The 15,770-nt window shown below is 37.0% G+C and overlaps 1 protein-coding gene across 3 annotated transcripts in view; it reads right to left on the bottom strand.

The window, feature by feature from the left end:
- The window catches only part of SLC22A16 (solute carrier family 22 member 16), a 64,617-nt gene that overhangs the window by 17,682 nt on the left and 31,165 nt on the right, over window positions 1-15,770 (bottom strand). For all 3 annotated transcript variants that reach the window (XM_079149126.1, XM_079149125.1, XM_079149127.1), the window contains exons 3-4: window positions 6,195-6,312; window positions 222-750 (exon numbers count right to left, since the gene is read on the bottom strand). In XM_079149126.1, coding sequence (XP_079005252.1) covers window positions 222-750; window positions 6,195-6,312 — 647 coding nt within the window. The remainder of the gene's footprint in view (window positions 1-221; window positions 751-6,194; window positions 6,313-15,770) is intronic.

The raw sequence follows: 15,770 nt of genomic DNA, 5'->3' as shown, positions 1-15,770 counted from the left end.
AAGTAAGGAGAGAGGAGAAGAAGGAGACACTAATTCTTCTAACTCTCGACCTTTTCCTCAAAATGTGTGTGTGTGTGTGTGTGTGTGTGTAATACCAAAACATATCATAATAATATGGCTAGCAGTATTGTTTCTGGTATAAAAAGACAATAAAAGCACACTAAAAAACTCCACAGAAATTTCACTTCACTGCCACATTTAAAAACATTTTAATTACTTACCCACTAGGATGAGCTGTAAGGATTCATTGTTTATTATATTGAAAGCATTCAGGTTGAGAGAGAAGAATCCCAAAGAACATGTAAACCAAATGATCCAAAGCATAAGTGTCCTTGACGCAATATTCCAGTCAAAAAACAGATCTGTTATATTGTGCTTCTTAGCTACAGAAGCATTACTGACAGGACCGTTTAGATCCAGTGAAAAAAGTTCTGACAGGTCACAGTGCCTACCATGATTACCCTCGGCCATAATATCAACTAGAATTTGTGCTTCTTTATATTTTCCTTTTGAGAAAAGCCAGAAAGGTGTCTCTGGGAGCATCCAACAGCACAGGATAAAGGGGACAGTCACAGTGGAAAGAATCATCTGGTAAATCCACATGGTTTTGACTAATTGGCTCATCAAAGACACTGTTATTATCCCAATAGCAAAGGAGGTATGTAAATGGATGGACACACACGTGCGAAACTTCATACCAATGAATTCCATCACATAGATGAACACTACCACATGATAGCCACTTGCACTCTGAAAGACAAAGAAGGGGCGGGGGTACATATTTAAGGTCACATTTACATCCACTGAGAGATCTTATCTCTTTGCAAATCACATTTAGGTAAGAAAGAAAATGATGATGGTTTTCTGAAAACCCTTTCACATTTGTAAAATGGCATTCAGTCTGATCATCTTTCTTCTTCAAATGGCTCCTTTTATCTTTCCACACCCTTCCCATCCCAAATGGCAAACTTGAGACAGTGTTATATCACTGCTGACACAGCTTCTTGTTTCATTTAAATGGCCAATCATAATGTGCATGTACTTCTCAGTTCTGTCTAGATGCACATATCTATTTATCTACATACATAAGGTCTTTATTGTTAAATTCTAATTGTTAAATAGGGACAAAAATTTATGGTAACTAGTGGGAAGAAAAACAGATTTGGTTAAAACTTTTTTTTGACAGGCAACAACAAAAAAAATTGACAAATTGGACTTCATGAAAATTAAAATTTCTGTGCATCTAAGGCTTCTATCAACAGAATGAAAAATATTCATTCATTCACTACAGAACAGAGAAAATATTTAACAAATAATTCAGTTCTAACAAAGGCAAAAGACTTGAGTAGACATTTCACCAAAGAAAAAAACCCAAGTAGTCAAATAAGCACATGAAAAGATATGCAACATAATTATTAGGGAAATGCAAATCAAAATCTGGAGCTACCACTCCATAATCATTAAGACAGGTACTATCAAAAATAAAAATTAAAAGACAGAAAATAATTGTTGGCTGGATGTAGAGGAATTAGAACTCTTGTGCACTGTTTATAAAGAGTGGTAAATGGCATGTAAAAAGGTATAGCTCATATGGAAAATAATACAACAATTTCTCAAAAAATTAGAAATAATATTACCATATGATCCAGCAATTCCACTTCTGGAAATATACCCACAGGAATTGAAAGCAAAGGGAGGTATCAAAGAGGTATTTGTACAGCCTTTTCAATAGCAGTTTATTAACAATAGCTAAAATGTGGAAGTAGCCCAAACATATTTCAACAAATGAATGCATAAGGAAAATGTGGTGTATATACATATATACACACATACCACTAGATAAAAGTCTGGCTATTCAGTCTTGAAACTGAAAGGAAACCTGATATTTCCACAACATGGATGAGCCTTAAGGACACTACACCTAGTAAAACCAGCCAGGCACAAAACAACAAATACTATATCATGGTTCCACTTAAATGTGGTACCTATAGTAGTCAAAATCATAAAGACAGAAAGTAGGTGGTGGTTATTAGGCAGTGGGGAGAGGAGGAATGGGGAGTTATTGTTTAATAGACACAGAGTTTCAACTTTGCAAAATGAAGAGTTCTGAAGATGCACAACAGTAATGGCTGTAAAACAAATGAAACATATTTACTCTCACTGAGCTGTACATTTTAAATGATTAAGATGATAAATTTTATGTTATGTGTATTTTATCACAACAACAACAACAAAAAGTCGAGGGTGAAACTTGTGGTTTAAAAATATACCTATCATGCCAGGTACACACCTGCAATCCCAGCAGCTGGGGAGGCTGAAGCAGGAGGATCACAAGTTCCAAGCTAGCCTCAGCAATTGAGCAAGATCCTGTCTCAAACTAAAATATTTTTAAAAGGGCTGGGAATGTGACTCAGTGGTTAAGTGCTCCTGGGTTCAATCCCTGGTACAAAAGTAAATAAATAAATAAATAAATTTTATATATATATATATATATATATATATATACATACACATATATATACACATTTTATTTATATATATATAATTTAGATTATAATAACCATATCTGATCACTCTTGGGATAAACAAAGAATAAACCAAACGATGGATATTGGGGGGATGCAAGGTTGAAGGAATTAGAATTTTTCCTACAAAATCATTTCACATTTGACTTTCACTGAACATATCACAAAGTAATTTTTTTGTGGAATTATCCCAGAGCACCACTGATTTGCCCAAAGACATCTCTTCATCCTCGGATACTTCAATCACACTTTTTGGAAGACTCATCATGTCATTATCCTCACAGGTGTTCATTTCTCCACATGTTAACTGGGCTCTGCCAGATCCAGAATCTGATCAAGGTTTGGGGGTAGGATTCAGGCATTTTTGCCATTGCTTCTGAAGACTTCTTGTTATCACACATGCCTAGTAAAAGCTGCGTGTTCACCTTGGCTCCATCCCACAAGGATTTTCCAGTGATGACAGAGGACTGAGTTACTAGGAAGCAGCAAAGTGCTCACTGGAGACTACTACATCAATGGTCAGTTTGATATTTTCATGACAACAACTTTTATTTCCCCATGCAACCTTGAGTTGGCAAGCCTCAGATAATAAACCTTGATCATCAGATCGCCTGTATCTAAGAACCTAGAAGTTGCTTGGTATTTGCTCAGTTACAGCAAACAAAGGTCATGGTAGCTACAAATACCACAAAGCACCCAGCTAATTAAGCTGTGACATCAGTCCCTGTCAGTTTTTCAGTGCTAATTATTTCTCGAGTCTATTCCCACTTCCTTCCTGGTTACTTCTGTCACTGGATTCACAAGATCCACACACAAGTGTCCAAATAATTTCAAAGTACTCCTTGAATCCTTTTGTACCCATCACCTCCACCGACAACGCTACTCCTCACATCTGCTCTGATTCTGTTTCCCCACAGCAACCAGTGTAACCACTTCACCCCCACCTACACCCCACCTTCAGAACCCATTTCTCTTATCTAAATTTCCATTGCCTTTCGGAGACAGACAAAAATCTTTACCATCCTACAAAGTCCTGTCTTGGACCCCCCAAGCCCTTTGGCATTATCAGTGCATCTCACCTCCTCTCCGTTCTCCACACATTCCACCTTTAATTCTTTCTCATCCCAGGACATTCTCACCTGCTGCTACCTTTGCTGAAATGTTCTTTTACCTTCCCTCAGAACTAAACGGCCCCTGATCTTATAGACTCCAATGGGATTCCTTACTATTGATGTTGTAGGTATATATGTAGGTATGTGTGTATTGTTGATTACATAGTATATTTTGTGGAAATTCAGCAATTATTATTTATTATTTGTAATTTGTGCACATTTTTGTATATTATTTAACTGACAGAAAAATTTCATATGCATGGGGTACATTAAGGTGACACTTCACATTGTACAACATGTACACATGTTCAAATCAGGGTGAGCCTATCTATCTCCTCATTTATCATTTCTGTTTTTGGGAGGTGGGGAGTACCAGGGATTGAACTCAGGGGCACTCGACCACTGAGTCACATCCCAACCCTGTTTTGTATTTTTATTTAGAGACAGGTCTCACTGAGTTGCTTAGTGCCTCACTGGCTTTGAACTCTCGATCCTCCTGCCTCAACCTCTGGAGTCCCTGGGATTATAGGCATGTGCCACCATGCCCGGATAACATTTATCATTTCTTTGTGGTAAAAACATTCAAAGTCCCTTCCAACTTTCTGAAGTATTCAGGACATTATTGCTATCTAGATGTTATTGCTATCTATCGTCACCTTACTGTACAACAGCATGCCAGAACCCATTTCTCTTATCTAAATACAACTTAAAGCCTGCTGACCAACCCTTTCCCATATCTGCCTCTGGTAACCACCATGCTACTTTCAACTTCTATGGGATCTATTTTATTAGATTTCACACATGAATGAGATCGTGTGGTATTTGTCTTTCTGTGCCTGGTTTATTTCATTTAATATTATGATGTTCCAACCATGTCGTCACATATGATAGGATTTCTGTATTTTTTTTTTAAAGATGGCTGGCTGATCAACATCTTTCCTATCCTCTCAACTGTAGAATGATTGACACAGTCAGGTCTGGTTTATTTAGCACTGTACTCTGTAGATCGATAAATATCTGAGTAAATGAATCTGTCTGCATCTCCCATACTTGCAATTCTATCACAGATTTATTTCCCATGAAAATCAAAGAAAAGAGTTCCAAAAATTAAGGCCACATTTCACAGATGTGTTCAACAGGTGCAGCCTCATGTTCTTGGTTCTGTGAACAAATGCAGGGTATTTGCAAGACTGAAACAGATACCTTTAGAATTATTCTCATAAGTCTTCCAAAAGGGACCTTCAGACCTTCTCGATACCTGTGCCTCTGCAGAGCCATTAGTCCCTCCAAAAGGTCTCTCTCAACAAATCTGACCCTGGAATTACAGATCCATGTCTTCAGTAGAAACAGAACTACTGGTTGCTATATTTCATAGGACAAACTCTTTATATTTCTAAATATATGCATTTACTTTTATTTAGGGTGCAACACCTTCAATTTTCCTATACTTGTACATCTCTCCAGCCCTTGACCATTCCTTTCTAGCTACCAAAACCAAACACACCACCTTGTTCCCTAAGGGTCCTGAGGACCTCTTCTGAGGCTGAAGTCCTTGGCTTGTCTCTGGACCCTCATCATCCACCCTGCCTAGAAGGGCTTTTATGCATACTCTGCTCTGATTTTATTAAGATCACAAATTCTTCCCCCAGATAAAAACTTCGCTCATTATTATTGATTAGCAACCTCAAATAAAAAAAAAATCACTGCTGCGGTTGTTTGATAGTTTGGAAGCCTGTCTGGAAGCCTCACTGATCATGGAAACAGCTTCCTTGCTTGCTGGCCCACTTCCGGTAATAATTGCCATTGTGAGGTATGCCTGCTCTGTGTATTGTAACTGCCAGTGTTTACATTGAGTCTCACCAAATCCTGATAACAACCCATGAAATGAGTATTATTTTCTATAGTTTGCAGACTAGAAACCACAGCTCAAAGAGGGCAGCATATTTGCTTAAGGACATACAGCTATCATACCAATATATGACAAAAATGGTTTTCAAACTTGTAATGTGTCCTCATGACATAAAGATTCAATGCCTTGGGCTGGGGGTGTGGCTCAGTGGTAGAGCTCTTGCCTAGTATGTGTGAGGCACTGGGTTTAATCATCAGCACCACATATAAATAAATAAATAAAATAAAGGTCCATCGACAACTAAAAATATAGTAAAAAAAAAAAAAAAAAGATTCAATGCCTCATTTTCATTCTTCTTTACATTATACAAACCACCTTGACAATACGTTTTGTTGGTTTGGTTTGTGTATACAGGCCCTGACTAGATCAGTGAAATGTCTCAGAAATAAAACAACATCTTTTTAATTTGGTGACATGGGCAGAGTCGAGCAAAAAAATTCTGCCTAGTAAGTGGCAATTTTTCATGTTAATGAGTTCCATTCTAAATGCAAGTCATTAATATGCCACAGTAAGACTTCTGCAGTAGCGTGAATAAAGATTAGCCAGTCCTCAATGTCTCTCACTAGATTCTAAATGAGCAAAACTAAATAGAGTTAAGGTTAATATGGAAATACTGCAGCAGAACTAACGTGGTAAAAAACAACTCACCACAGCAAGAAGAAAGCGTGAGGCCAAGAAGCTGTAATAATCAAACGTAAATACTGATGTTATTCCAAACAAAAATACGCCAATGCTTGTGCACCACAGGACCATTCGCCTTCCTATTCTGCAAAATAAGAATCACACAGTGGAAGGAGCGAAGTCGGGTTGTAACAGTTCAAGCATGCACTCCGGCTCATTAAAGACAGTTACCTATGTTTCTAAGAGCTTATGGTAGTTATTCATACATTTATTTTGGGCAAATCATGAGTTAACGCACGATTTATTCAAGAGACCAGCATTTCCGTGGGGAAGGGGGCTAAGCTGCTAGTCCACACACACAGTCACTCTGGGTCATCTCACACAATCTGCATCTGCATTCAGTCTCTCTTCTTCCTGCCTCTTTTCCCTCCAAAATCCATTTTGCAAAGAGGGTGCGGCCTTGTTTTCTTGGCTCTGTGAGGCTCTTGGATCATGCCTCTTCCCACCTCCTCTGAGATCTTAACCTACCCATTACTTCTTTTCCCTCTCTTTCCCTTTCCTTCTTTTCAGTTAAGTCTCTCTCATCCAAAAGATGAGAATCTTCTCTTGACCCCACGGCTCCTTTGCCACCTCACATTTCCTTCAGAAAGGAATACCTGCTTCCTCCACTCCTACTCTTCCTCGGCTGATGGTGGCCAGGGGCAATCAATTTTCCTAAGCTCACTTTGCAGTCACCAAGATCCCCAAATTGCCCATCTTGGTCCTCTTCTGCCTGTCTTTTCTGGTGGCACTGACCCTACCTATTCATCAGGGCCCTGTTGTCCCATGGCTTACAAAATATCACTCCCACTTGTGCTCATACCTCTCTGATGGCCCTGTCTCAAGGCCAGCCTCTCCTAATGCCCTCTACTTCCCACACTGCCCTTGTGGTTACATCTACTCCCTGGCTCGGATTCCTGAGCATGTGCTATTGACTCTCTTTCATGTCCTGCACAGCTGCAATCTCTCCTCACTGTTGTGGCTGGTATTAAGTTTGAATATATCCCTCTTTCCCCCCCATAATCCAGAGATAGTACAAACTTACTGAAAAATATCCAGACATGCTTCACTCTCTTTTGGAGCTGCTCTCTCCCTGTCATCCAGGCTCCTGACCCTTATCCTATACCTCTGCCGACTGCCCCTCATCCCCTTGCATACTGGTCACCCAACACGTCAGTTCAGAAATGCTTCCTAAATAGGTCTTTGTCTTTCTCTCCCCACTTCTCCTGCTTTGGCTCTAGCCTTCATTTCTTCAATGGTCTTCCACCTGGTTTTGCCACCCTCCCACCAATGAACCTCCACACGCTTCTGGGAAACAAAGTAAACCTGGTCAGGGTTTTGCCTCGTCATTTCCTTTACCCATCCTATACTTCCGTGGCTGCAGGCTTCTGTATACTTGCATTTCCTCTGCTGCACCAAGCAAACCTATTGGTTGGACCGATCATTTTGCCTGAAGGGTGCCAGGCTCTCTCAAGAGAGTTGGCTCCTTCCCCTTTGGAAAGCCATCTCTTCTGATGACTCACAGAGCTTTGAAAACTCAGGTCAAATGTGAAGTCCTTCCTTCATCTCCTGGGGGTTCATGGCAGGAATTAAGACACAGGTGGTGCAGTAGATATGCACACTGGCCTGGGCCCAAATCCCAACTCCACACCCTCCTTCCCAAGGGAACTTTCTATGCTTTCTTTTCCTCATAAGAAAAAAAATAAAATAAAAAAATAAAGACAATGCTGCCTACCTCACAGACTTCTTTAATAATACTGCACAAGATATTTAGAATAGTAGATCATACTTAGTTAATTGTCCATAAATGTCAATTGTTGTTATTATTATTTTTAAAGTATTAAACACATTTCACTAAAATTACCCATTTAAAAGCCTTGTCCTAGGGCTGGGGATGTAGCTCAGTTGGTAAAGTGCTTGCCTTGCAAGCACAAAGCCCTGGGTTCAATCCCCAGCACAAAAAAAGTCTTGTCTTTTCTATTGTTAGCTCCATAAGAATGAGATCAGATCTTGTTTCTTTCATTTTTTGTAATAATATATAATGCATGCATAGTATATATAAAGAATAGAGAATAACAAAGAATCAAACACCAAAAAATCACTACCCAAAACAAGTAGGAGATCACTGTCAGTCACTCAATAACTTCCTGTACCACCCTCTGAAATCACAAACCTCCTGCCCAATTCCAGCAGGAGCCTTAACGTAATTTTGATGATAATCAATTCCTCAATTTTCATTCCACTGAACCATTTTTATATGCAACACTAAATGATACAGGTTATTGTTTATAAACAATATAGGTTAGTATCACTTTATGGTTTTAAACATTCTATAGCAGAATAATACCATGTGTATTAATGTATGCTTTGCTTCTTTCTCTCAAATTGTTTGAGTAATTCATCTATGTTGTTTAATGTAGCTGTGGCTCATTCATTTTCATGGCACATATTCTTCCTACTCTAAGAATATACTATAATGCAGGCATCATGACACAGTTAAAGGATATTCTAATTGTTCACAGTGCAGGGCAGTCAGGAACAATACCGTCGGAGCATTCTTATGCATGTACCCACGTGGACATACACAAGAGCATGTCCAAGGTACCCACACTAAAGCAAGTGAACTATGCACATTACTAACTTCTCCACATAATACCAAATCGTTCTTCAAAGTTTTGCCAATTTGCATTCTTGATTTGCATTCAAACCAGCAGGAGAGGAGATTCCAGTATTCCATATCCTCACCAAAAGCATTAAAAGAACTCTTTCTTTTAGCAACTGGTCAAAAATAAATGGTGTGGTTATATATCACTGATATCCTTTTTCATCTTTTCATTAGCCATTTGGATTTTCTCTTCCATAAAGCAACTTCAAATCTTTTCTCCATTTTTCTAGCGGGTCTTCTTTTTCCTATTGGTATGAGTCCTTTGACTATTCTAGATAGTAATCCTTAAGTTATGTGTAAAGCATATCTCTCTCTCTCTCTCTCTCTCTCTCTCTCTCTCTCTCTCTCTTCTTCCCTCCCTCCCTCCCTCTCTCCCTCCCTTTTTCTTCCCCCTTCAAGAGTCTTTCCTCTTTCACGGGTGTCTTTTGATGGGTATAATGAAGTCAAATTTATCCATCTATTCCTTTATTGCTAGGCCTGTTTGTTTTAATGATTTCCCTTCCCTTAATTTCTGAAAATATTCTCCTGTATTATCTTCCTGAAGTTGTATAGTTTTGCCTTTCACATATGAACCTTTAATCTTTCCGGAACTCATTTTTCCAGATGTGAAGAAGGCAATTCAACTGTATTTTCTTCTTTATAGATAGATAGCTGTCCCAGCACCACTAACTGATACTTTTCCGATGAATATACAATGCCTTATTTGTTCCATACTCAATACTTATGAATGCAAAAATCTGTTTCAAGATTCCCTAAGAGATCACACACCTGTTTGTCTGAAAATATATCTATATACCTTAATAATTTGATTCTTAAATCCTATAATTTTCTCCATAGAGGAATTACTTTTTGCTAGATTTATCCATACGTTTCATATTTTTAGACTTCTATAATTTAAAAATGTTTGTATTTGTTATCAGGATATAAAAACACAACTAATCTTGACATTGATAATATGTACTACCTTATTGAATGCTCATTAATTCTAATAGTTCAAAGGGGTATTTTTCATACATAATTGTACAGTTGTAATGAATTCTTTTATTCTTCCTCTCCAATTATTTTACCCTTCTACCCTCCTTTCTTTTCTCACTCTTTCTCCCCTCCATCCCTCATCCTTATAGCACTGATTAGAATCTCCAGCACAATGGTAAGTAGAGGCAGCATTACACATCCTGGTTTGTTCCTGGAAAAGCTTTTGATATTTCACAATTAAGATGTTGCTATAAAGCCAGGCATGGTGGAGCACAGTCGTAGTCTCAGGTACTTGAGAGACTGATGCAGAATTGCTTGAACTCAGGAGTTTGAGGCCAGCCTGGGCAACATTTCAAGACCCTGTCTCAAAAAAAAAAAATAGGAGGAGGAATTGGAGGAGGAACCGGAGGAGGGGAAGAGGAGGAAAGAGAAAGGGGGGAAGGATGGAAGGAAGGAAGGAAGGAAGGAAGGAAGGAAGGAAGGAAGGAAGGAAGGAAAGGGGACAGGAAAGGGGGAAGGGAAGGGAAGGGAAAGAATGGGAAAGGAAGATAAAGAAAAAAGATGTTGCTAGAGTTTAGAAGTGTCCTCCAAAAGCCCATGTGTTAAAGAAGTCCCCAACCTGTGGCACTTTTGGAAGGTGGTGGAACCTTTAGGAGGTAGGGCCTAAGGGAAAGAAGTGAGATCACTGAGAGGGATGCCTTAAAGAGGATATTGGTACTCCAGCCCCTTCCTCTCTCTTTTGATTCTTGGCCACTACCAGGTAAGCAACCTCACTATAATGTATTATGCTGCCGCAGGCCCAAAGTAACAGGGCCAAGTGAATGAACTGAAACCTTTGACACAATAAGCCAAAATGAACCTTTATTATCTCAGGTTTCTTTTTCTACAGTAACAGAATGCTAACCAACACTTATATTCATGCTAAATCTTATTATGGTAACTTTTATGAGGTTAACAATATTCTTTTCAGTTTTTATCATGAATGGGTTTTTTAAATTTATCAAATGTTTTCCTGCATTTATTGAGTTAATCATATAAATTTTGTTCTCTAATCTGTTGTGGTAAATTGCATTAATTAATTTCTAGTATTAAATGTGTTTCAGGCCTTTTCTCTCTGCCTCCATGAATTTTAATTTCTCATATTTTCTCTTTGTCTGAGTTTTATTATTGATAATTTTTCTGTAAGCTACCATCCATTTCACTACAACTTTCTTTAGCTGTGTACAATAGATTGTTAAAATTATACAGAGGATTTTTCATTCATTTGGTTTTTATCTCTAGATATTCTGGGTATTCTTCAGTTTTAAGTCGTTTTTAATACAATTTTCAGTTTTTAGTTGATATTTTTGAGTTTATCTTCTGTTTCTTTAAGTATGCTCAATATATGGGTTTCATTATTTGCACATGATAATTCCAGTAAAGTCTTTGTATAGAAGTCCACCTCTGATGGGTATTGCTCATGCTGATTCTTACTCATAGTGCCTTTAATCATGTGTTCTGGTTTTGACTGAGTTATTTATATACCATGAAAAATAGTTCTAAGAATCCTCTCAGGCTGAAGACATACAAGCAAAGGGTGATAAGCAAAGAGTCTCAAATTTAATTTTGCTCTACCTTTAAATTAATAAGTTAATCTTTTGCTATTTAATGGATACTGGCAAAAAAAAAAAAAAAAAAAAAAAAAAAAAACCTCTGGATCAGAGGTTTTGCTTACGACATCACAGAAAGCAATCAAGCATTTGCATGTTTGTGATAGTTCCCTGACCTATAAGCCTTGCAGAGGTGACACCCACATCTCCCCACACCTGCATTAGAGAAGAACACTGGATTTGAGGAATTCGCTGCTTTTACAGTAAGCAGTTAGCAGCCTAGTCCTTGCGACAGAGAGGGAACATAACCTCAATTTTAAGGTTATAGACTGCATGAATAATTCTAAGAAATGGTCTCTGGGAAAGAGTGGTCACAGACCTGTAGTCTTGGCACACCCAGCAAGAGGTGCAGAAGTGGAGAAACCTGAGGAGGACTGTCCCTCTCAAGAAGTTTTCCTGGGAGTATATTAATTTCCTTCTTCCATTGGCCTTAAGACACTACCGACCTGGGGCCACATTTGCTGATTTCTTAATTGGAGGATTTGTTGGAGTTCCCAAGCAATGTTATTTTGAGCTACACATCCAAATGAGGACTGACTTGTGGTTACAACTTCCTAAGGACCTTTAAAAACATAAAGCCTGATCTAGCAAAGTAACTGGTGCACAGGAGGTGTTCAACATGTTTCTGTAACTATTCTAAGTTTAAATATGATGGAACTCAAATTTTCTTTCAGTTAGCATATTTTGTACTCCGAGTTCTTTTTTAAAGCATTTGTTATATCCTACTTTTTATCGGAGAATTATATTTATACATAGTAGTTGGGTTCATTTTGACAGAATCATACATGCAAGGAATTTAATTTCAATCCCCCGTCCCCTTGCCACCCACTTTTCCTCCCTCCTCTACTCTACTGATCTTCCTTTTGCTCTTTTATTTTTGATGGGTACTTTCTACATATACATATACATAAAGGTGAAATTCCCTTTGGTACATTTGGTACATTTATATATACAAATAACATGATTTTGCTAAATTTATTCCATATTTCTTCCCATTTCCCTTCCTCCCTCCCTCCCTCCTTCCTTCTATTCTCCTTCTTCTACTGCTACTTCTACTTCCATATGTATTTGTGATATAGAATCCTCTCCCACTGCCTTCTTCCCCTTATTTTGCTTCAGATTCCACATACGAGAGAAAACATTTGGGCCTTAGTTTTCTGAGTCTGGCTTATTTCACTTAGGATGGTGTTCTCCATTTTCATCCATTTCTTGGCAAATGCCATCACTTTATTCTTCTTTATGACCAAGTAAAACTCTAATTTGTTTACATGCCACATTTTCTTGGTCCATTCATCTACTGTTGGGTACCTGAGTTGATTCTATAATTCGGCTCTTGTGAATTTTGCTGCTATAAACATTGGCATAGCTGTATCACTGAAGTGCTAATTTTAGATCTTTTGGATACACACAAATGGGTGGAAAAGGTGGGTCTTATGGTGGTTTCACTCCTAGTTGTTGTTTTTTTAATGTCATTCAATTTTTATTTTGCTAAGGGGTCACCAAATTAATACATCATAAATTAATATCTCCAGGTACTTCAGTTCTCTAATTCTTATACTACTTACATATAAATACATGTTTCTGAAACTCTGTGATATTGTACTTAGATATGTTAGCTACATTTGCTAGTTCAGTTTACATGGTAGGCAATAGAAATAAAATGAAAAGAAAAAAGACTCCACAAAGTACCTTGATACCTTAAAAGAAAAATATTAAAATGCAATTATCATATAATACACAAAATTTTCTATTTCAACTTACATATTTTTAAATGTCTTGCTATGCAAAATTACAGCCTAAACATCCTCTCTTACCTAAAGATTCAATAATTCCTAAATGTATATCAACATACTCATCAATTAATAGGCAATCTTTTTTTTTTTTTCAAACAATCTTTTGGAAGATTTAATGGAAGAAAAGATTTCATATAACAGTAACAAAATATATTAATATGTTTGTCAATAGAAATGTGAGATCTATTATAATACCACTGAAGGCAAAAAAAATAGTCTTTCTAAAAATAGAAGGACCAGATTATTTTGTAAATTAACTTGTAAATTTAACAAAAAAATCAGTGAAAATGGTTTTAAGCTATATCACCTGATGCTACATTTTAGTAGAAAAAAATAAATAAACATAGAAGTGGGACAAGCACTAAAACACATTAAGGCATTTTTAAAAAACTAATTTAAGAATATCATACTGGTATATTAGCAAAACAGAATGCCCAGAAGTAAGTACACTCTGATACATATAGAAATTGAATGTATAAAGAGGACATCATCTCAAATCACTGGAAAAAAGAAGTAGTCAAGAAATGTTATAGGGATAAGTAAAGTAATATCCCTGCCTTACCTCATATACCATGATAAATTCCACATTTACCAAAAATATTTTTTAAATAACACAACCACTAAATAATAATAAGAAAACTTGAAAATTTTTTGTTTACAAAACTGGAGTTACAAGAACTATCTAATCTTTCATGACTCAAAACCCCAAGTCATAAATTATTTCACTGGTACTTATTGTTACATAAAAATATATTTTTTATGGAAAGAAGCCCCGTGAACAAACTTTAAAAAGACAACTAAGGGAGATAGTTACAGCTCATATCACAAAGAACTATCCTTCCTAACATGTAAATTGACAAAATCACACAAAACACAGAAAATGGAAATAAAATTTGCTATTAATAAACAAGAGCACTGGGGAGATAGCTCAGTTGGTAGAGTGTGTGCCTCACATGCACAAGGCCCTGCCTTCAATCCCTAGCACCACAAAACAAAACACAACAAATAAACAACAAGATAGTTAACTTCACTCATTAAAAAAAAAAGAAATATAAATTAAAACTGTGGATGAAAGACTGTTTTCTCTCTCTTCATTGGCAAAAATCCACAGTTAGCTAACATACTCTATTGATAGGACTCTGGAGGGAAAAGCATTTTCTCATGCATTCTGACAGTGGTGTGTTAAAGTCACCCAGAATTATTGTATTGTGGTCTATTTGATTCCTGGAATTGAGGATTTGTTTGACGTACTGTTGTACAATGTGCTGTTGTTGGGGCATAAATATTTATGATCATTATGTCTTCCTGATTCATGGTTCCCTTAAGCAGTATGTATGTCCTTCTTTATCCCTTCTAACTAACTTTGGCTTGAAGTTCACTTTATCTGATAAAAGGATGGAAACCCCCACATTTTTACTGAGTCTGTATGCATGGTATGTTTTTTCCCATCCTTTCACCTTTAGTCTGTGGATGTCTTTTTCTGTGAGATAAGTCTCTTGAAGGAAGCATATTGTTGGGTCTATCTTTTTAATCCATTCCACCAGTCTATGTCTTTTGATTGATGAATTTAGGTCATTAACATTCAGGGTTATTATTGAGAAATGATTTGTATTCCCAGTCATTTGGCTTATTTTTGGTTTTTAAGTTGGCTTAGTTTCTCCTTTGAGTGGTTTTTCTCTAAGGTAGTTCCTCCCTTTGCTGACCTCCATTGTTGTTTTTTATTTCCTCCTCATGGAATATTTTGTTGAGAACATTGTGTAGTGCAGGCTTTCTATTTGTAAATTCTTTTAACTTTTGTTTATCATGGAAGGGTTGTATTTCATCACCAAATCTGAAGGTTAGTTTTGCTGGATATAAGATTCTTGGTTGGCAACCATGTTCTTTCAGAGCTTGAAATATGTTGTTCCAGGCCCTTCTAGCTTTTAGGGTCTGGGCTGAGAAATCTGCCAATATCCATATTGGTTTCCCCCATATGTAATCTGATGCTTTTCTCTCATAGCCTTTAAAATTCTATCTTTATTTTGGATGTCAGGCATTTTCATAATAATGTGCCTTGGTGTGGATCTGTTGTGACTTTGTGCATTTGGTGTTCTGTAAGTCTCTTGTAGTTGATTTTCCAGTTCATTCTTCAGGTTTGGGAAATTTTCTGATATTATTTCATTGAATAGGTTGTTCATTCCTTTGTTTTGTATCTCTGTGCCTTCCTCAATCCCAATAATTCTTAAATTTGGTCTTTTCATGATATCCCATAGTTCTTGGCGGTTCCTTTAATATTTCTTACCATATTCTCTGTTTGGTCAACTTTATCTTCAAGATTAAATACTTTTTCCTCATTGTCTGAGGTTCTGTCTTCCAAGTGATCTAATCTGTTGTTGATGCTTTCCACTGTTTTGTTTGTTTGTTTGTTTTTTGGTTTGTTCTTTCCTTCATTTCAAGTATTTTTTTTTTTTTTCATTTCAAGTATTTCTGTTTGGTTTCTTTT

This window comes from Sciurus vulgaris, assembly GCF_902686455.1.
Source record: "Sciurus vulgaris genome assembly, chromosome: 7".
In the NCBI taxonomy this organism is placed as follows: Eukaryota; Metazoa; Chordata; class Mammalia; order Rodentia; family Sciuridae; genus Sciurus; species Sciurus vulgaris.
Note: the sequence above shows the minus strand (reverse complement) of the source record. Positions and strands in the feature narration are given on the sequence as shown.